General features: G+C 38.6%; 1 protein-coding gene across 1 annotated transcript in view; it reads right to left on the bottom strand.

Moving 5' to 3' along the window:
• Window positions 1-22,459, bottom strand: part of CPNE4 (copine 4) — a 560,705-nt gene that overhangs the window by 10,093 nt on the left and 528,153 nt on the right. Inside the window, exons 14-15 of the mRNA XM_089652053.1 lie at window positions 20,630-20,763; window positions 11,378-11,614 (exon numbers count right to left, since the gene is read on the bottom strand). Coding sequence (XP_089508179.1) covers window positions 11,378-11,614; window positions 20,630-20,763 — 371 coding nt within the window. The remainder of the gene's footprint in view (window positions 1-11,377; window positions 11,615-20,629; window positions 20,764-22,459) is intronic.

Raw genomic sequence — 22,459 nt, 5'->3', positions numbered from 1 at the left:
CTGTCACTCCAATGTGTATAGTAAAAGTGAATAATTCCTCCAACAGTGTCTGTGTGGTTCTCGATAATATTCACAGCAGTGTAATCCATCACCTGTCACACCATCTGCTTACCTATAGATATTGACCTATGATCTTAAAAGGTCACTCTGCACATTGCCTTTTAATTGGGCCTCCCCACCTCCAGGTTTCACCAGATGTATCAACACCTTGTCTTGTTCCTCCTCCAATACCAGGTACTTATCTATATGTCTCTAATCTAAACCTAATGTAGCTAAAAAATAAAAAAAAATCATTGTGCAGTGTATTATATTAATATATTTTTTATTTAATTTTATTTAATAAATGGGAAGCCACTTAAAAATTTGGTTCACTAAGTGCCCCAGAATCAGTTCACTTTAAATACTGTATTTCCCCCTTAAGATAAGGATTCGGCATCACATTCATGAAAAACATCTCACTACTGTACAGCTTCTGATCATATATGTGATGTCACATGGCACCGCCTGGCGTGTTTCATCACACCGTGTGACTTCCTCAAGGGGTTTCTGCATGAGGAAGCTTATTTTGTTTGGAAATATTCATTCTAATTTGCAGATTATTTGTGCATATACAAGCTTTATTTAATGATATGTGTTTCAGAGGAGTAGATACAGCTGGTAAGTACTTGTGATACTTAGGAATAACTCATTCATTATTGGATGGCTCTGTCCAGAGTTTCAATTTACAGAGTAAGCCTGAAAGCAGAGAGCACGTGTTGTGCTCTCTCTTTTAATAATCCTTTATCATGTGTTAAATGTTCACTTGGAAAAAAAAATTTGTATAGTAAAACAAATTGCATAAAATAAAAGTTTAGAAATACATTAACTTAAAAATAAATACATAGATAAATAAATAATTAAACGGAACCCCAAACTATTAAAGTTTTCTTGGTTGCATAGGCTTTGTGTGATTATTCAGACTAATTAAATTTCCTTCAAGGTTATTTACACATATCTGGAACCAGGGTATAGACTTAATTAGCAAGACAGGATGATGATGTTTATGCATTATTTTGGGGCAGGACTTAACAGGAGTGTTAAAATTTTGTTTTATATTGCTTTATGCATGTACAGTATGATACCTGATTTTGGAGTAATCAAATTTGAAAGGCAATGGGTTCTTTTTTTTTCTGGAAGCCTGAAAAATTGTGAGGCTACTACATTTTATTTTATGTTGCTCTGCTATTGTAGTCTGGTGATGGGCTTTCTGTTTTCATGGCAATGGACCTTGATTTTTTTCTAGCTAGCTCAGATGTACTGTTTTGTTACAGCAAAGAGCTGAAATCTTTAGCAATCCCCCAATAAAACTAGTATCATCAAAACAATGGCAAATCATTGCTGTCAGCTGCTGAAGTTTTAGATTGCTCTTTGGCTTATTAAATACAGGCTGACGTGAGACAGCGTGGTACATAAAACCTTCTAAACTAAAAACATTGTACGAGGGTATGAAATGCAGTTATCCATAACTAATTATGAAATCTTCATGGATGTGTCAAGATAAACAGAAAATTAATTGGAAGGTTATGAGCCCATTTTAATTAAGGCTTTTTAGTGACTGTTTAATTTTATATATTCAATGAATAGATCTGAAAGTAAAGTGTACATTATGTGCTATTAAACAAGAAACTATCAAATTAGATATGTTTTTTTTAATTTTCAAAAGAAGAATGTCTAATTGAATTACCCTGGTAATAATTAATTATGCTTGATAATATAGCCTTGAAAATGCAAGTTTATACAATATGAATATACATGAGAGTACATATCCTGTCAAAGCGGCATTATAATATTCCCAGCCATTGCTCCACTGGCTGTTTAAACAGCCAAATTCTTATACAGGTACAGCAATATCTTAGCTATCAGAAGGCACTCACAGGCTAATGCCTAGAGAAGCAAGGAAAAGGAAGCCAATAATAAAATATATTACTTTTTCATTTTTTTCTGACATCTAGCCAGTTCTGAATTCTTATGAATAAATCCAACAACAGATCTGTTGAGAGGGTTTGCTGAAAGGAGACACATGATTCTCTAAAGCTCTAGTGACAAACGGCTGTTTTTTTTCCTGCTGGCTTCTGATTGCTGCACAGTACACTTGCTTTGCACTTAAAATCATTATAGTATTTTAATTATTTTTTCTAGATAAGCATGTAAAGGCTTAATGTTAACAATCTTATTATTAAAATATAATGTTTTAGAATTTCTATAGCATATTTTTAACTTTATACGTGTAAAAGTAGCCATACTTTCTCATTCTAAATCGAGGCTCTGCTTTCTGATCAGCAGTGCTACATCTTGTTTGTGTTTTAAGCTGACTCTTGAAAACAATGCACTGCCTAACATAGTAGCCCTGGATACTAACTACAAAGTGCCCATGAGGTGGTACCTGGTTCCTGCTCCAATAGGCCCCCCTCCTACCCAGCCGCTTGCTTTAGGAGCTGCTCCAGCCTTGGCACCCATCTCCACACATGGTGAGCTTGCCCTCTGGCCCAATATTTCTGGACTGAGGTTTTCTGTATCCTCTCTACCATATTCTCCTGTTCACTGGCCCCTGACCCACCAACAGCCCTTCTCAATAAACATCCACCAGACGTATCTCGTAGACACTTCAGACTCCTCTTGCAGGTCACAACTGCAACAAAATAAGCCATAGATCAGGCCTAAAAATCACCTCGCCTCAATGTCTTAGAGATGAAAAACAGGATCACCAGAGCCATGATCCACACCAAGGTCGAAGCAGTCCTTCTAGACAAGGTGCATAACTATGAATTACTTTGGAAACCCTGAGTAGAACACTTCTTCCCAGCTGATTTCAACAAATCCCTGCTCCTACCGTGCTAACACCTGTGTGAGCCTTTGGTTCAAGTTTGGCACCTAGGTTGTTACGCTTGTTGCTTGCTATGGGGGCACATGCAGGAAAGGAGAAGCAGACAGCACTGCCAGGGGATGAGGAGGTAAGGGAACACCGTGAATACCACTGCACAGAACTTTACAACCACTTTAAGTGGAAAAAAGTTTTAAAAATTAATTAGGAAATTAAGAAATGGTTGCCATAAATTATTAAAAGAACAAAAACCCTACCAGCATACACATTCGAATGTAAACACATGCGTCAGGCACTCCTATGTATGAAAAATATGAATATGTCACCCCTATTAGGTATTGTGCAAATGTTGGAATGAGAGAAATAATTCTAGGGTCATCATTCACAGGTAATGCTATTTCGATGACCTGTAAGGGTCATTAAAGGTCACCTCTGGTCAATTTTTGTTTCCAAAGTTTGTCGCTGCCTCATGAGTACATGCAATTATAAAGCTTGACATGTTTAGTACCTATTTACACAACATAACCTTGTCATTCATATTTGGCCAAAAGTGGGTAATATACCGTGTTTGTGTGCATGAAAATAATTTTAGTGCATATTTATTAAAAATACTGTATGTTTCATAAACTGTTGTTACAATGTCGCATGACATAAATTATGATTATCGTTATTTTTTCTCTAGAGTCTCGGCTTTCAGAAAAAACACCCACTGGGCACTTATTATGTACACCTGTCCAATTGCTTGGTAACACAAACTGCTAATCAGCCAATCACATGGCAGCAATTCAATGCATTTAGGCATCTAGAGATTTTGAAAATAACTTGCTGGAGTTCAAACTGAGCATCAGAATGGGGAAGAAATTGTATGTAAGTGGCTTTGAACATGGCATGGTTGTTGGTGCCAGATAGGCTGGTCTGAGTATTTAAAAAAAACTGCTGATCTGCTGGGATTTTCACACACAACCATCTCTATGCTTTACAAAGAATGGTCCGAAAAAGAGAAAATATCCAGTTGTGTGGACGAAAATGCTTTGTTGATCTCAGAGGTCAGAGGAGAATTGGCAGACTGGTTTAAGATGATAGAAAGGCAACAGTAACTCAAATAACCACTTGTTACAACCAGGGTATGCAGAATACCATCTCTGAATGCACAACACATTGAACCTTAAAGCAGCTGGACTACAATAGCAGAAAACCACACTGGGTGCCACTCCTGTCAGCTAAGAACAAGAAACAGAGACTAAAATTCGCACAGGCTCATAAAAATTGGACAATAAAAGATTGAAAAAATGTTGCCTGGTCTGATGAGTCTCGATTTCAGCTGTGACATTTAGATGGTAGGGTCAGAATTTGGCGTAAACTACATGAACGCATGGATCCATCCTGCCCTGTATCAAAGGTTCAGACTGGTGGTGGCGGTGTACTGGTGTGGGGGATATTTTCTTGGCACACACTGGGCCTCTTAGTACCAGTTGAGCATTGTTTAAATACCACGGCCCACTTGAGTACTGTTGCTGACCATGTCCATCCCTTTATGATTACAGTGTACCTATCTTCTGATGACTACTTCCAGCAGGATACTGCACCATGTCACAAAGCTCAAATCATCTCAAATTGGTTTCTTGAACATGACAGTGAGTTCACTGTACTCCAGTGGCCTCCACAGTCACCAGACCGCATGAGATGTGGTGGGATGGGAGATTCACATCATGGATGTGCAGCAAACAATTCTGCAGCACCTGCATGATGCTAGAATGTCAATGTGTATCAAAACTTCTGAAGAATGTTTCCAACACCTTGTTGAATCTATGCCATGAATAATTAAGGCAGTTCTGAAGGCAAAAGGGGGTCCAACCCAGTACTAGCAAAGTGTACCTAATAAAGTGACCGGCGAGTGTATATAATAGGGTTTTTACCTAAATTTCAGACCTAAATGTACATTTTTACCATGTGTGAAAAAAAATGTCTAAATGCTCCTGGCAAAAGGGTTAAAAGTGTACATGAAAGTGGGCAAGCTCGTACAAATGCACACACACACTATATCCACAAAACCCAGGCATAAAAACATATAAACACACTACAGTTTGGGATGGGACCACAATAATGGGCTCTTTCTGTATATACCTCCCTGAACCTTGGAGGCCACACACAAATGTGCTAAAAAAAGAAATGACCATATAAAAAAAATCTTGGTATGTTTTGTGCTCTTTCAGTAGAATGCGACAGCCATATTCCCTGCTAGCAATCCTATCATCATGCAGCCTGAAAATACCTCTGGGAGATATTATCTGCACATAAAGAGGCAGACATTGGATTATGGATAACAGAGAACATTGATTTTCCACTGTTTGTCTCTGAAACACAAGAGACTTAAATAGGGCTTCACATTGATGTTTAGGATAAAGGATTATGAAAGAAAATGTTGCAGTTCTCATTAGATAGCCATAAAATTTATGTCATTTATGAAAAGCTCCTGGCACATTTACAATACAGTTAGACTCAATCAATGGGAATTTACTAGATGACATGAACTCTGTCCATGGTGCTGATTTTAAAATACTGTTTATATGTGCAAATAAATGTAACCAAGTACACACAGCTGTGAGTGTATGCTAAGAAAGAAAGGAAATAGGCATATGAAATACAATCAGAAGAGGGAAAATAACTGTTTATCTGTATTCAGTAAGAAAATAAAATGGATTTTATTACTAACCCGATTAAATGGAAATCTAAATTTTACTTTCTTATGTTTATTTCAAGGTAATGATGCATATTATTTTTCTAATTATTATTATTAATACACCCTGCATCTAAGCTGATGATTTTACATTTTTAATGAATACAAAGTGCACTTATTCACTTATCTTTTTTGCCCCTATGCCCTGGCCTATATTGTCTCACTCTCACCATCCACAAATCTGTATTTACTGAGATCTGTTGCCAATGACCTTAAGGGATAGTTTACACGGGACTATTAACATGGCTTGAAGATGGACTCAAATGAACCAGCCAGGAGAAGGGTCCTGTGGCACAGGACATAAACAATCCCCGAAGGTCATGGTCAATGGATTTTGGTAATTATGGATCTGTGTAGGGTCAGGACACATGGCAAAAAGGAGTGCAATTTGTCTTAAAGTGAATTTATTCTTTAAAGTTTTTATTGTCCACACTACACCCAGAGCAGAATAATACCCAGCCCTAGTTAATGTCACACTATCTGATAGTGTACACTTTGAAATTCACTCACTAAGGACCTGTGTTGATGGGCTTTGATTTGTTTCAAGTAGTCTATGGGAACGTTAAACCCATTTAATGCAGGTCAAAGTAAGTCAGAAGGAGATCAACTGCAGGTTATAATGTGTACCTGTTTTAATCCAGGGCACTAAGTGTCTTTTCTGTCTGCTGCTTCATCCCTCTGTTATCAGTATGAATAATTTTTGACAAGTTTTCCTGCCACAAAGAGAAAAGTGGTGACAGGGGAGGGAGCTTCAGCAGATTTGACACCCTTAGCTCTATATCTGTGAGCTGTGTGGAGAGGGTGGTGTAACTTCCCTCCAATTATCTCTCAGAGCTCTCCTCACTGATGTATCTTCAGCTCTCTGCCCATGCTTTTCAGAGCTGAGAGGTCCTGTGTAAATTCTGCACTTTGAATGGATGTAGGGGACAGGTGGTGCAGATAAACAGGTACAACATATGTAGGAGGATTTGTTTCTTCTCCGTGTAACACCTGAGGCCAGTCATTTTGCTGGGTATATGTTCGGGTTTAAAACCACTTTAAATGCACCCCTCAATAAGTTCTGAATGATCTCATAGGCATCCCAAACTAATGTCAAACTAATGCCATCAACAAAAACCCAAAGCTCCTTCAACATAGGCCTTAGTATTGGTAAATTCAAGCACAAATTATAGATTGCAAGGCCAGTGCCATGAATATACAAGATAGAAAAAATACAGGAGAAAACTATAAATACATATTCAGGCCCTGACTGGCTATAGGGAACACCGGGCATTTGTCCAGAGGGCCGGGGCCGCCTAGATAGGAGAGGTGGCTGGGCGGCACATAGAGGATCGTGCATTTCTCGGTTCCTGTATGTGCCGCCCAGCCGCCTCTCCTATCAATCTCCTGCATGCGGTTGGCTCCTGTATGCTCCCCCCGCTGACGCCCCCCTCCCTCATCTCCTCCAGTGGCCCCCCTCATCTTTCTTTCTTTATTTCTCTCCCTCTGTCTTTCCCTCCTTCCTTCTTTCTTTCCCTCTTTCTTTCTTTCTCTCTAACAACAAAATACAAAAAAAGTAATATTGACACTACTGGCGGAATTACCAGAGTCGAAAAGTTCGCTCTTGTGATCGCGCGCTGGCGTTCCACCACTGGGCTCCGAGGAAAGGGTCCCTGGGCTTTGGGCTGCTCAGTGCAAAGTGCCTGGGCCTATTTTTTGCCCCAGTCCAGGCCTGTACATATTGACCACTTAGGCATTTATACATTTTGATCATTTTCCCCACTTAATCTCCTCTTCTCAAAAGAGAATACATTTAGTTTTAGTTCAGCTAATCTTTCCTTATAGCTGAGCTCCTCCATATCACTTTGGTTGCCCTTCTCTACATTTTCTCCAGTTCTCCGATATTCTTTTTGTGAACTGGTGCCCAAAACTGAACTGCCTATTCTAGATGAGGTATTATTAATGATTTGTACAAGGGCAAAATTATATCTTTCTCTCTGGATTCTAACCTCTTTTAATTCAAGATAGTATTTTGCTCGCTTTAGAAACTGCAGCTTGGCAGTGCATGCTATTATTAAGTTTATGATATACCAGAACACCCAGATCCCTCTCAACCAGTGACTCCCCTAGTTGTACTCCTCCTAGAATGTATGATGTATGCATGTTTTTACCCCAAGTGCACAACTGTATATTTATCATCATTAAACCTCATTTGCCACATAGTTGCCCAATTAATTATTGTATGGTGGTTGGCTTGTAAATTGGAGATGTTATTCCACTGCAGAGCTTGGTGTCAGCTGCAAACGACGTAATGGTAAATTTAATCTCAAACTTTATATCATTTATAAATAGGTTAAACAGTAAGGGTTCCAACATTGAACCTTGGGGTACACCACTAATAACCTTAGACCATTCAGAGTATGATTAATCTTTGTGTCAATTATATCATTAATCACTGCTCTCTGAATATGGTCTTCTCTATCCATTTACAAACTGAATTTTCTACGTCTGTAGACTTTAACTTACATGTTAGCTGCGTGTGGAGAACTGTTTCAAACACTTTTGCAAAATCCATTATATTGCTGAAAATATTTACTTTCCAATAACTAAAGCAAATAAAATGGCTGATTATATTGAAATGGGAATGCCTCAAATATGTATAGCAAGGGGTCAGTTTTTACAGTGGCACTCAGATTGCTGATCATTACTTATTTGTTGCCAAATGCCCTGACGATTTTGGAAAGAAGTTATAAAGCCCATTAATCACCTTTATTTACTAGATTGAGTTGCATTGTTTTCACATATAGCTTTCCAATACTTCAATAGGAATTTAGCTCTCATTGTTATTTGATGTATTTATAAGACTGGGATAACAGCAGTCAAATTGATTACACTACCTCTCCTTTATTGTGCCGTTCCCTACAGTATCAGTCCACTAAGAGGCCTATTTATGAAGTTGGTTAATCCAGGCACATTCACCATGCTGCAATCATTTCTGTTTACTGCACATTCACTAACAAAATTCACCTATTTTATCAGGCAGAAATGGTTCTTCTATGTTTTGATCTTAATATGATGAATCACGGCATACCCCTCTTTAAATATATCTAACAATCTTTAGCTTACAATGCTATAAAACCATTTTATTACTTATATCAAGTTTAGTTTAGTTAATGGGTCAAAACTGTTTAGTATATTTTCAGTATACACCTTCATATATCATATTTTACCTATTTTCCATGCAGTTTGTTTATTTTAATGTCTTGTGAATTTATAAAATATAACAAACTTACTCTTTTTTGTTATAACAATGTTTTAGTGTATAAATAAGAATTGTAATTCATTTCAAATTAGTTTCTCAACAGCCGAAATATGAGTATTAAAGTGAATACCAGGGTGATTTCAGCATGTTTTGCCAAATAGCAAATTTCCATTTCCACAGTTCTGGATCTATTAAACATCCACATAAAGTTATTTGTAATGCTTTTGAATATATTTTATTGGTTTATCATGGTCTGGACTAAAAATAAAAAGTAGCATGTTTAATATAAAATTGTATAAAATGAATATTTTGTATCTTTATTTCAAGCCAGCAGGTGAAGCTCTGTATTACTTTTCTCATGTTTACCTGTTTATTCGTAGCTGCTTTATTGAAACAAAGTCTGCTGCTTACAAATTTATTAGCCCAATTTTACTCACACAGTTAAATAATTAAGAGGCATGCCTTATCCACCTTTTTTCTCTTCCCTGTCTACTCTGAAAAATACCATAGCGAGTTTCAATAAAAGAGAGAGAGAGAGCCTGAAGGCAAAAGTATACCTTATGGCACTGCTCCAAGCTATGGATGGAAGGAAAACGATCACTCCACCGACAAGTGAGAAGAGGGGAGCATAAGTCTGAGTGATTCCAGTGTCAGCCAAGACAAGTGAAGGGATGGACGCTGCTCAATCGACCCCAGTAGTCCAATGTTAAGAAATTACCTCAGCCGCTTTACTGGCCACGCCCTGTGACGTATTTCGCACAGACTACCTCTGTGACCAAGGCCCGGTGGGTGGGGTGAAACACTTCCGAGGGCATGACCAGTACAGATACTGAGGCCATTCCTTAACATTGGACTCCTGGGGTCGGTTAAGCAGCGTCCATCCCTTCACTTGTAGACCCTGAAGGCTAACAACTTCTGCTGCACGGTCTCTTTAGAAAAACCATAAAACTTTGTGAAATTATTCTAATAGGTGTTCACGTAATTTAAAGTTTAGATGTAAATTAAATACTATCTATCCATGTATCCATGTATCCATCTATCCATGTATCCATCTATCCATGTATCCATCTATCCATCTAGCTAGATATGTATCCATCCATCTAGCTATCTATGTATCCATCCATCTAGCTATCTATGTATCCATCCATCTAGCTATCTATGTATCCATCCATCTAGCTATCTATGTATCCATCCATCTAGCTATCTATGTATCCATCCATCTAGCTATCTATGTATCCATCCATCTAGCTATCTATGTATCCATGCATCTAGCTATCTATGTATCCATCCATCTAGCTATCTATGTATCCATCCATCTAGCTATTTATGTATCCATGCATCTAGCTATCTATGTATCCATCCATCTAGCTATCTATGTATCCATCCATCTAGCTATCTATGTATCCATCCATCTAGCTATCTATGTATCCATCCATCTAGCTATCTATGTATCCATCCATCTAGCTATCTATGTATCCTTCCATCTAGCTATCTATGTATCCATCCATCTAGCTATCTATGTATCCATCCATCTAGCTATCTATGTATCCATCCATCTAGCTATCTATGTATCCTTCCATCTAGCTATCTATGTATCCATCCATCTAGCTATCTATGTATCCATCCATCTAGCTATCTATGTATCCATCCATCTAGCTATCTATGTATCCATCCATCTAGCTATCTATGTATCCTTCCATCTAGTTATCTATGTATCCATCCATCTAGCTATCTATATATCCATCCATCTAGCTATCTATGCATCTATCTATCTATCTATCTATCTATCTATCTATCTATCTATATGACATCTAATAAATATCAGTTTAAAAACATATCCTTCAAAATTAAATTGACACAAAGCTATTATAGATTCCCCTTAAATTGCAGACTTACTACTTCAGTATGGTGAATGTATATTTAGTTTGGTAATTAAGGTGAATGTGTTCATTTAATAATACAATTTTATGCAAAGATTGCTTTGCTTACACTGCTTTTTTCTCTTGCACTTGATTTGATATCAAAAGTGAGCACAACTTCACTTTATTTACTAAACCCAGTGAGCACACAAATTGTTGAGTCAACAGCCTTTAATTCCTTCAGTAAATCAGTCCCATGACTTCAGCCTACTGGCTGAGAGCTACAATTTCACGCTGGCCTGCACTTATATCAATAAATATTATACAGTTTTGAACTATCCAAATATTATACAGCATCTACTACATTTCACCAGACCTATTAGTCTTCTCTCTAAATGTGGCATCAATTTATGTAGAGGAAGGCTGTATATCTCTTGCAATCAATGCAGGGTGACATTTATGGACACAATTGAGAATTATAATAGAATTATAATAGAGTAATATTAAATATGCCAGTGGTAACATTTAGCATGTTACTGAATGCAGCATACAGTTTAAATACACATCATATATCTCATATGCTCAAAACATCCATTACTATTTCTGGAAATGCCACTGGATGACAAATAGCTTCCTATATCTGTCAGATCTCGGAAGCCGTATATTTGAAAGATACGTACGTGTTTGAAATTCCTGAATGGTACAAACTGAACAATGTCCCGAAGCACAGGCTCTCCCTTAGGTGACCTCAGTATTCCATCATCTCCATCCAGCATCTGCATGTCACTGAAATCTGCATTGCCAACTCCGACAATGATGACTGACATGGGAAGATGTGAGGCATGAACTATAGCTTCTCTGGTGTCAGCCATGTCTGTGATTACACCATCCGTTAAGATGAGAAGAATAAAGTATTGCTACAAATAAAGAGGAACAATACTATCAAATAGGTATGACGTAACAATAGTTTACATGCAGATTCTTCTGTCATAGCATAGTATTCATACAGGATACAGCATACAGGATATTTAAAGTGATAATAAACCTTTTTTTATTTAATTAAAATAAAAAAATATGTTATACTTACCTGCTCTGTGCAAGGATATTGCACAGAATGGTGGCTTACCTCCTCTTTTTGGTCCCCCACCAGCTCTGTCCACTCCTCTTGTCTGAGTACCCCCTAAGCAATAGTGCTGGTGTGGATGCACTCCTGAGCTGGGCTGTGTAAGTCCATAGACACACACAGCGTGGCTCAACCATGCCCCCCGCTCTCTCTGCACAGGATTTGACTGACAGCTGCAGAAGCTCCCTCTGCCCTCAGTGAAGCCTGTGAATCCAGGAAGAGAGAGCACTGGTGCTGCAGAGAGGCACAATGCTGGATCAAGAGAGGACTCAGGTAAGTATTTGGGGGGTAAGTATGAGGGAATACTTAGTTGGGTATTTTTTACCTTTAATGCAGAGAATGCATTAAGGTGAAAATAAACATTTTCACTTTAGAACCACTTTAAAGTAGATATAAAAACCAAACAAAATTAGATTATGTAGTTTTCTAAACCAGCCTTTCTCAACCAGGTTGCCCAGGCACCCTGGGGTGCCTTGAGGCTTCTTTAGGGGTGCCTTGGCAAAATGTCTACAAATTGCCCAAAACGCGTATACTTGCCAGCGGGTAGAACAAGCCTGCCTTTTAGTTACTTACAGCCACAGGTTTTCATTGTGCACCATTACAACCTTCTAGCCGCCAGCGTCCTGACAACCAATGACATCATCAGTTGATAAGGAGGATGTCAGCTGCCTGCAGACCGTCTCCTGCCCCTCTCCATCAATGCTGGGGTCACATTAGCTCAGTGATGGAGAAAGGAAACACTGGGATACTAGTCAGTACCAGTGTGCAAAAGTGTATTTGCTTTGGAAGAATAAGTCACCTCTAATGTTGGGTGTCCCACATGTGTGGATGTTGCTGCGTTATATAAAACTGTTAGAATAGTTTTTCCCATTTTAGAATGAGGTGCCTCAAGACTGTCCACAATTTTAAAGGGTGCCTCAAGACTGTCCAAATTTTTAAAGGGTGCCTCAGGACAGTCCAAAATTTTAAAGGGTGCCTCGGGACAGTCCAAAATTTTAAAGGGTGCCTCAGGACTGTCCAATTTTTAAAGGGTGCCTCAGGACAGTCCATAATTTTAAAGGGTGCCTTGACTGAAAAAAGGTTGAGAAACACTGTTCTAAACCACTATGTATCATAAACAAATGCCATTATGCCACTTGTTTTCACCTTTTTCATTCCTATGTTGCATTTCAGTCCTGCTGATCTTCTCCAGTCTTTTGCAACCACTTCATATCTATATGCCTGCACTCCAGTGATGGCTGCATGAAGACTGCATGGTGGCTGATGGCTGCATAGCTATTAATTCCAATTAGTTACCAATATCAATTGATTGGATGGAAAATTAAAGCAGCTACCTTGCTTAGGGCCCCAGTCTCCTTTTGCCCATCTCTGCCATTTATAGTCTTGATTGGAAGACTTTGTGACAGGGTGACATTGTAGGAGAGAAAAGGACAAAGCATTGTCACCCTATAACAGAAAGCACCTGAATAAGGACATTCAGAACCGGGTCACCAGCTATTATTTGAATGAAAGCTCTATTATTTAGAATATTGAAAATGTTTTTTTGAAATGGTATTAAAGCTGAATTCCATTTTTTACACAGTAACATTGGTCCAGCTTGAATCAATGTAAGTATACATATTCCATACCTGTCCAGTCCCTGTGGAAGTGAGAATCACTGCAGTAGCCACCACTACTACACTGCCTTCAAGGACCTGTAAACAAATGCTCAGCACAAGTTCCAGAAAACAGTAACTGTCACTTAGCTGGACAGCTGGGAATGGAACTTTGGCTATAAATATTAATTGGAGCAAAGGAACTGAAAAGCAAACTATGTGGTGCATACTATCATTACATATGCTAAATGCATAGTTATCAGAGATCAATATTTTTATGATGATGGTCTATTTAAAAGAGTCTGGTAAAGAGCAACTTTTAGTAGCCCCTAGCAACAACAAAGTAATCATCTTTTATTGTATCAAAGCACTTGACTGGTAAAATCCAATCCGTTTTCACCAGTTACAAAAAATTGTTCTTGTATCGCTTTAAAAACTGGGGAGAATTCAGTTCATTTGTTTCCAGACTGCTAGCTGTAATTGTTTATTCCCCACACATCATCAATTTAGTTACTTAACCCTCCAGAAGATTTACCCCCCTTCCTGACCAGGCCATTTTATTTGCGATTAGGCGCTGAATTACTTTAACTGACAATTGTGCGGTCGTGCAACACTGTGCATACATTCAATTTATGTAATTTTTTTCCCACAAATGGAGCTTTCTTTCAGTAGTATTTCTTCTTCTTTTTGTGCTACAAGCAAAAAAGACTTACCGTATTTGCCGGCGTATAAGACGACTGGGCGTATAAGACGACCCCCCTACTTTTCCTGCTAAAATGTAGTGTTTGGGCTATACTCGCCGTATAAGACTACCCCTCTTCCAGTGCACAACAGTGGGAAGAATCGTGCCCCATCATTGGTGTCAGTGGGAGGAATAGTGCCCCATCATCGGTATCAGTGGGGGGAATAGTGCCCCATCATTGGTATCAGTGGGGGGAATAGTGTTCCATCATTAGTATCAGTGGGGGGAATGGTGCCCCATCATTGGTGTCAGTAGGAGGAATAGTGTCCCAACATTGGTGTCAGTGGGAGGAATGGTGTCCCATCATTGGTGTCAGTGGGGGGTGCAATAGTGCCCCATCGTTGGTGTCAGTGGGGGGTGGAATAGTGCCCCATCATTGGTGTCAGTGGGGGTGGAATAGTGCCCCATCGTTGGTGTCAGTGGGGGGTGGAATAGTGCCCCATCGTTGGTGTCAGTGGGGGGGGGGGAATAGTGCCCCATCGTTGGTGTCAGTGGGGGGGAGGAATAGTGCCCCATCGTTGGTGTCAGTGGGAGGAATAGTGCCCCATCATAGGTATCAGCGGGAGGAATAGTGCCCCATCATTGGTATCAGTGGGAGGAATAGTGCCCCATCATTGGTATCAGTGACACCAATGATGGGGCACTATTCCTCCCACTGACACTTGCTGACTCTGTTCTCGTATGGTGCTGCTGCAGCCAGCATATGTGGTTGCAGCAGCACCTCTACACTGACCACTTACCTGCTGGTCCTGCACTCGATTTTCGCGCGGCCGCTCGGCTCCACCCTCTCGCTGGTGATTGGCCGCCTGTGTGCCTTTCCTGAGCTACAGTTCTGGCGGCCAATCGCTGGTGAGGAGGCGGAGCCGAGCAGCCGCGCGAACTCCAGTGGCCGAACTGAAGGCGCAGCCGCGCTTCCTGGACCGGATCGTCGTGGGACCGGAACCAGGTAAGAAATAGCCCCTGCCCACCCCTGTACTTAGTGTCCCTTCCGTTAGGGGAAGGGGGGGGGCGGCGGCGGCACCGCGCCGCCCCCCTAAAAAGTGTCATGTCATGTTATACCGGCGTATAAGACGACCCCCGACTTTTGAGAAGATTTTTAAGGGGTAAAAAGTCGTCTTATACGCCGGCAAATACGGTATAATTTTGAAAAAAAACAAACAAACAATATTTTTGACGTTTTGCCATATCAAATAAAAAATAAAATGTCATAAAAGTAAGACAAAATGTATTCTGCTACATGTTTTTGCTAAAAAAACAATCCAAATAAGTGTATATTTATTGGTTTACGTGAAAGTTATAGCATCTACAAATGGCTGTATAAATACTGAAATTTCTATTTATTTACATTTTTATACTAGTAATCAGTGACTTATAGCAGGACTGTGGCGGGCATTCTGACACTGGGGGGGGACTGACAAACTGCCACTGACATCTCCAGTAACACTAATACAGTGATCAGTGCTAACAAAAAACACTGACACTGTACAAATGACACTGGGCAGGAAGGGGTTAACAATCAATCAAAGGGTTAACTGTGTGTTAGGGAGTGATTTTGTAGTATACTGTGTGCTGTTTTACTAAGCAGACCTGCTGCTTTCTACCGCTCTGTGTGCACCCCCTACCCAGAAATGCAAAATCATGTATATTTACGTGATTTTGCCCAGCAAGCCGTCCTGTAGCAGTACATCTGCTATGGGGTGGCAGGCAAGTAATTAAAAAAAGTATTACAATGTTCTATATGAAAATGTCTTCTTTTTGTGGCTGCTTTAAATTTAATTATTCAGTACAAACATTGACAGTCATTTAATGTTTTATATGTTTATGACATGACCTTTAATGAGCATTTATATTATTTTAATTAGATACATTTTTTTGTAGCATCTACATTACTTTGTAATCATCTGTACATGAGTATGTCCTTTTCTGGGTCACATAACACATTAAGCAGGGTGATTGCTTTTCACAATTTCCATAGGAGATTGTAAAGCTTTACATTTTTTCTTCATTAAAATAACATATCAGTGGTTTTGCTCAGAGCAGCTCTGATCCTCTTTTTCTGGGGTCCCGCACTGGCACTCCTGACTCCTCACCCCTCCAGAGTGCCCCCATAGGAAGGTGCTATTCAAACATACAGCCCAGCTCGGCCCAACCCCTCACTCTCTGCTCACGGTTTTGCCTGGCAGCAGCAGGAACTAATGGCTCCTGCTTAACCAAGCCTATAAGAGCAGGAAAGAGCTGCTGTAGTTGTACACAGAGCTGGACTTCCCATATGGAAGAAAAATATCTTTGAAATATATTTTAAAAATATTCTTCCCAAATATATTGCCATATATTTGAAATGCTACAATTGTGGCCATATTCAATATATTTCAAAATATATTTCAGTATATATATATACACACACATATATATAAATATATTTTTATATATATATATATATATATATATATATATATACACACTGCATGTTGAAATTCATTTTTATTACAAATTATTTGAAAAATATTTAAAAAAATACATTTCAAATGTATGTCTTAAAAAATACAACTCTACATTTTTGGAATGTATTTACAAATATATATTAAAATGACTTTTTTTATATGTTATATTTTAAAATATATTCTTCAGAATTTTTTTAACACATAAAAAAGTCATTTTTTCATATATTTTTACATATATTTGTAAACACGTTCCAAAAATGTAAATTTGTATTTTTAAAGACATACAGTATATTTGAAATGTATTTTTAAAAATATTTTTCATATATTTTGTAATAAAAACGCATTTCAACATGCAGTATATATATACATATTTGTTGAAATATATTTTGAAATATATTGAATATGGCCAAAATTGTAGCATTTCAAATATATTGCAATATATTTGGGAAGAATATTTTTAGAATATATTTCAAATGTATTTTTCTTCCATGTGGGTTAGATCAGGGTCAGGTGAGTATTTGGGGGGGAAGGGGAGCTACTACTATTAAAATGTTTTTTTACCTTAATGTAGAGAAAGGTAAAAAAAAAAAAAAACTTTTACCTTTAAAACCCTTTGAATGGCAAAGTTTGTCAAATATTCCCTTCTAAGCCATATACACACTGTTATGGCAGCCAAACCACAATGAAATATAACAGGGCGATCCTTCTGAATTTTTTTACATTTACTTTAATAATTTCCCTGTCAAAATCTACTCTGTGTAATATATGAATCATTTACGATAATGAATGATCGTAATGGGAATTAGCCACCAGAATGATTGATACTGGCATTAGAATGAGCACAGAGACAATGAAACACAAGAAATGACAAACTCAGCTGGCAGCTCAGTGTGCAGTTGATAGATACATGGCACAGTGCAGGTACAATTCCCTTGTTACAATTTACTAAACCCAATTAAACGTTCAATTTAAATTAGCTAAATATATTCCATATATTAACTGTTAGGCTTTGAAAACAAAACATGTTCAAAGTCTAACAGTCACCTTTCTTTAGAAAGCAGCCACAGGATCCTTGTTTTCTCTGTGGAAGCAGTGGAATCTCTGTAGAGGTCCAACATGTCCTCTGCCGAGTCAGACCTATAGCTCTGCAGTCAGTAAAGCTCATGCTCCCGGCTCCTCTAGCTCTGTATCAGTGGCGGGGTGTGCTGGATCTCTGCAGAGAAACCCCTGCTTCTATGTTGGTAGGGGATAAGCTTTTATTCTCAGGCTGTGGCTACTTTCCAAAGATAAGAAAATGCAAACCTTTATTCAGGCCATACATAAGTCAAATTCCGAACGATTTTTCGATCTAAAATCGAAAACATTGTGCATTCTGTAATCCGACGGTGCCACCAATGAGGTTGAAAATCGATCGTCTTTCATGAATTTTCCAGCATGGCCGATAAATGAAATGGGGAGAAACCATGAAAATCGTCCGGTGCCATTGCCCCACTAGGCATACCTCTTTTGACAATGTACTTTTAGTACGAAACGCGTCAAGGAGGAGCCCCTGCAAGCTGTTGACGTCAAGTCGTGGGATCACGGAGGTCCGGCGGCCACCTAATGATACCAGCTGGTTAGTTTGCTTTGTATGCAATTGTCATTTTATTTCTCCTGCCATATACTGCAGATTTTTGTACATTTTTGGATTCATTCCTTATTTATTATAACTAACAAAGTACCATTGAAATACTACACTATGGGATTATCCCTAATTCTTGCTCTGCACTGAGCACCTTAATCCCATAGTGATCCCCAGTGAACGTCCCAGTGCCTGGAAGAGGCTGACTACCCCTAATGGACCCATGACTGATCGACATTACATGATACAACACGCTTTTTATTAGCGCATCTGGTGAGTGCGCATTTTATATATTTATCGGCACACCCACCCGAGGAGTATATGCACACTAGGATTTTACTGAATCACCTGGAGATCTGTTTTTAAGATTTTAATGACTTTTATGATTCTAACGCATTTTATGGTTATGCGTTTATTATAGACATTTGCGATTTTATTTTATTTATTATTTTATACATTTGTCAGACCACAACGCACTTATAACCACTGTGCGAGTATCTTATACGAGCAAAACACACCCATTATCTAATGTGCGTTTATTTCATTCGTTTATTTCATTTAACTATAATTTTCTGCATTTGTTTTTATTCTTATTATCATTTTAGCGATGCACCATCATTTTTTATTAGATTATATTGAAGGCATATGGTTTACCTTTTTAGTGTGTTCAGCTGCTTCATGTTTTAGCACTCGCTTTTACTCTACATTTTATTGCCCCACCAACAGAGTGAAAATCGGCCGATTATCCTTAGGTCCGATTTTAGAACGAAAAATTTTTCAGAAATCGACCCATGTATGGCTGGCCTTAGTTTGGATGCACCTGGAGTGCATTTACCTGATTTAAATTGAATGTTCAGTAGTCTTTAACTAGTTCAGTAGTCTTTAACTAGTTGCCGACCGCAGATAGCCAAATGACGGCTTCACTGCGGCCGGCCAGTTCTGGGTGGACGTCATATGACGTCCCCCCAGAACGCGCTCTCCTGCGCGCTCTATTTGTGAGAAAAAAATGATCAAAATTTCATATGGGTACAATGTTGCATGACCGCGCAATTGTCAATCAAAGTGCGGCAGCGCTGAAAGCTGAAAATTGGCCTGGTAAGGAAGGGGGTATAAGTGCCTGGTAGGCATGTGGTTAAGCTGGCCACAAATGGTCCCGTGCAGAGAAATACGCAGCAGCATGTCCTTGCTGGCAGGAGAAAGACCTGTGTTGTTTACACACAGGTCTCTCCCCTGTCAGTTCTCCACGGCGGGACCCGGTGATTGACATCCGTAGCCACCAAAGGTTGCGCAGGTAGGGCAGCGCGTGCATGCGCCCTCTACCCGAAAATGCAAATCCCAATGACACTAATACAGTGATCAATGCTAATAAAAAGCACTGACTCTGTACTGATCACACTGAGCAGGAAGGGGTAAACATCTGGGGTGATCAAAGGGTTAACTGTGTGTTAGGGAGTGATTTAATTATGTACTGTGTGCTGTTTTACTAAGAAGACCTGCTGCTTTCTATCGCTCTGCCTGTGCCCTCTATCCAGAAATGTAAAATCATGTATATTTATGTGATTTTGCCAAGTGAAGCTGCCATGTGCTGTGTGCTGTTTTACATCATGTGCTGTGTGTGTTTTACTAGGGAGGCATGCTGCTGCGTATTTCTCTGCTCTGCAGAGAAATACGCAGCAGCATGTCCTTGCTGGCAGGAGAAAGACCTGTGTTGTTTACACACAGGTCTCTCCCCTGTCAGTTCTACATGGCGGGACCTGGTGATTGACATCCGTAGCCGCCAAAGGTGGCGCAGGTAGGGCGGCGCGTGCATGCGCCCCCTACCCGAAATTGCAAATCACACACATATATATATATATATATATATATATATATGTATGTGATTTTGCGCAGCCTTGCTGCCCTGTAGCGGCAGTTCTACTATAGGTCAGTGGGGAAGTGGTTAATAAAACAAGGCAAAGGGCTCTGTTGATGTATCAAGTGCAGTAAACCTTAAATGTACCAATAAGAATATTACTTACTGATGTCAAATCACTGATGGAGGATTTGTGATAGTTTGTCATATACTGTAGGTTTCCTTACTAATAATGCTACATTGTGATTTTCACCTCGCTATACTGGGTTGATAAATGTTGGGAAAAAAGCATATTGTCATATTTTACAGAAGCATGGCTGTAAACTGTATTTTGGAAATATGAAGACACTCGCTTGACAGCTGCAAATAATGCAGGTGAAATGAGCTGGAGGGGAAACAAATATTTACTCAGCAGGCATTCATTTTCCGAATGTACTCTGGCAGTCTAGCTAAGCTACTGTATTATAGTGTGCACACATGTTGAATTCTCATTCGTGCCTAATCTCCTAAATTTCCAAGTCCTCGTCTGAGCACATAGAAGCCTTTTCTATGCCTTACCGTGGCCTCCATAGTGTGGGTCTCCTCTGAGGCAGACTTGGCTACTTTCTGGATAATGGGGGCAATGTTGGTTGGTCCATAGAGCTGTAACTTAGGAAGGCAGTTCTGATAGGCTTCCACTACACCTTGTATACCTAAAATAGACAAAACGCAATAGCAAGGACATTTTAACTTCAAATAATGATGTAATAATATTCAAACAATAATTATATGTTGAAATCTGGCAATTTGTGGTCTTCTTATAGATTGTATATTTAATAATCACCATTTTGAATCCAACAATTTATTGGGTTATTTACATTCAAATACGCCAGTACAAGCAACCATAAACCCATATAGACATAAATGTTAATATCGAAGAACTGTGTTGGGTCTTTCTATGCAACCTGGACAGAACAATGCCAAACAAACTGAAAAAATGCAACAAGATGGTTTGAGCTCGTGAAATTATTTTAGATACCCCATCTTGAAATTATTTTAGGTACCCCTATCTTGAAATCATTTTAGGTAACCCCATCTTGAAATTATTTTAGGTACCTCCATCTTGAAATTATTTTAGGTATCCCCATCTTGAAATTATTTTAGGTACCTCCATCTTGAACTTATTTTAAGTAACCCCATACTGAAATTATTTTAGGTAAGCCCATCTTGAAATTATTTTAGGTAAGCCCATCTTGAAATTATTTTAGGTACCCCCATCTTGAAATTATTTTAGGTACCCCATCTTGAAATTATTTTAGGTACCCCATCTTGAAATTATTTTAGTTAACCCCATCTTAAAGTTAATTTAGGTAACCCCATCTTGAAATTATTTTAGATAACCCCATCTTGAAATTATTTTAGGTACCCCATCTGGAAATTATTTTAGTTAACCCCATCTTAAAGTTAATTTAGGTACCCGCATCTTGAAATTATTTTAGGTACCCCCATCTTCAAATTATTTTAGATAACCCCATCTTGAAATTATTTTAGGTACCCCCATCTTGAAATTATTTTAGGTACCCCATCTTGAAATTATTTTAGTTAACCCCATCTTGAAATTATTTTAGATAACCCCATCTTGAAATTAATTTAGGTATCCCCATTTTGAAATTATTTTAGGTACCCCCATCTTGAAATTATTTTAGGTAACCCCATCTTGAAATTATTTTAGATAACCCCATCTTGAAATTAATTTAGGTAACCCCATATTGAAATTATTTTAGATAACCCCAGCTTGAAATTAATTCAGGTAACCCCATATTGAAATTATTTTAGGCACCCCCATCTTGAAATAATTTTAGGTACCCCCATCTTAAAATTATTTTAGGTAACCCCATCTTGAAATCATTTTAGGTAACCCCATCTTGAAATTATTTTAGATAACCCCATCTTGAAATCATTTTAGATAACCCCATCTTGAAAATATTTTAGGTAACCCCCATCTTGAAATTAATTTAGGTAACCCCATATTGAAATTATTTTAGATAACCCCAGCTTGAAATTAATTCAGGTAACCCCATATTGAAATTATTTTAGGCACCCCCATCTTGAAATAATTTTAGGTACCCCCATCTTAAAATTATTTTAGGTAACCCCATCTTGAAATCATTTTAGGTAACCCCATCTTGAAATTATTTTAGATAACCCCATCTTGAAATGATTTTAGGTACCCCATCTTGAAATTATTTTAGGTAACTCCATCTTGAAATTATTTTAGGCACTCCTATCTTGAAATTATTTTAGGTAACTCCATCTGGAAATTATTTTAGGTACCCCCATCTTGAAATTATTTTAGGCACCCCCATCTTGAAATTATTTTAGGCACCCCCATCTTGAAATTATTTTAGG

The sequence above is a fragment of the Staurois parvus genome, unplaced genomic scaffold (assembly GCF_062004578.1).
Source record: "Staurois parvus isolate SC_StPar_1 unplaced genomic scaffold, SC_StPar_1.0 ptg000670l, whole genome shotgun sequence".
Lineage (NCBI taxonomy): Eukaryota > Metazoa > Chordata > Amphibia > Anura > Ranidae > Staurois > Staurois parvus.
This window is presented reverse-complemented; position numbering and strand designations above follow the sequence as displayed.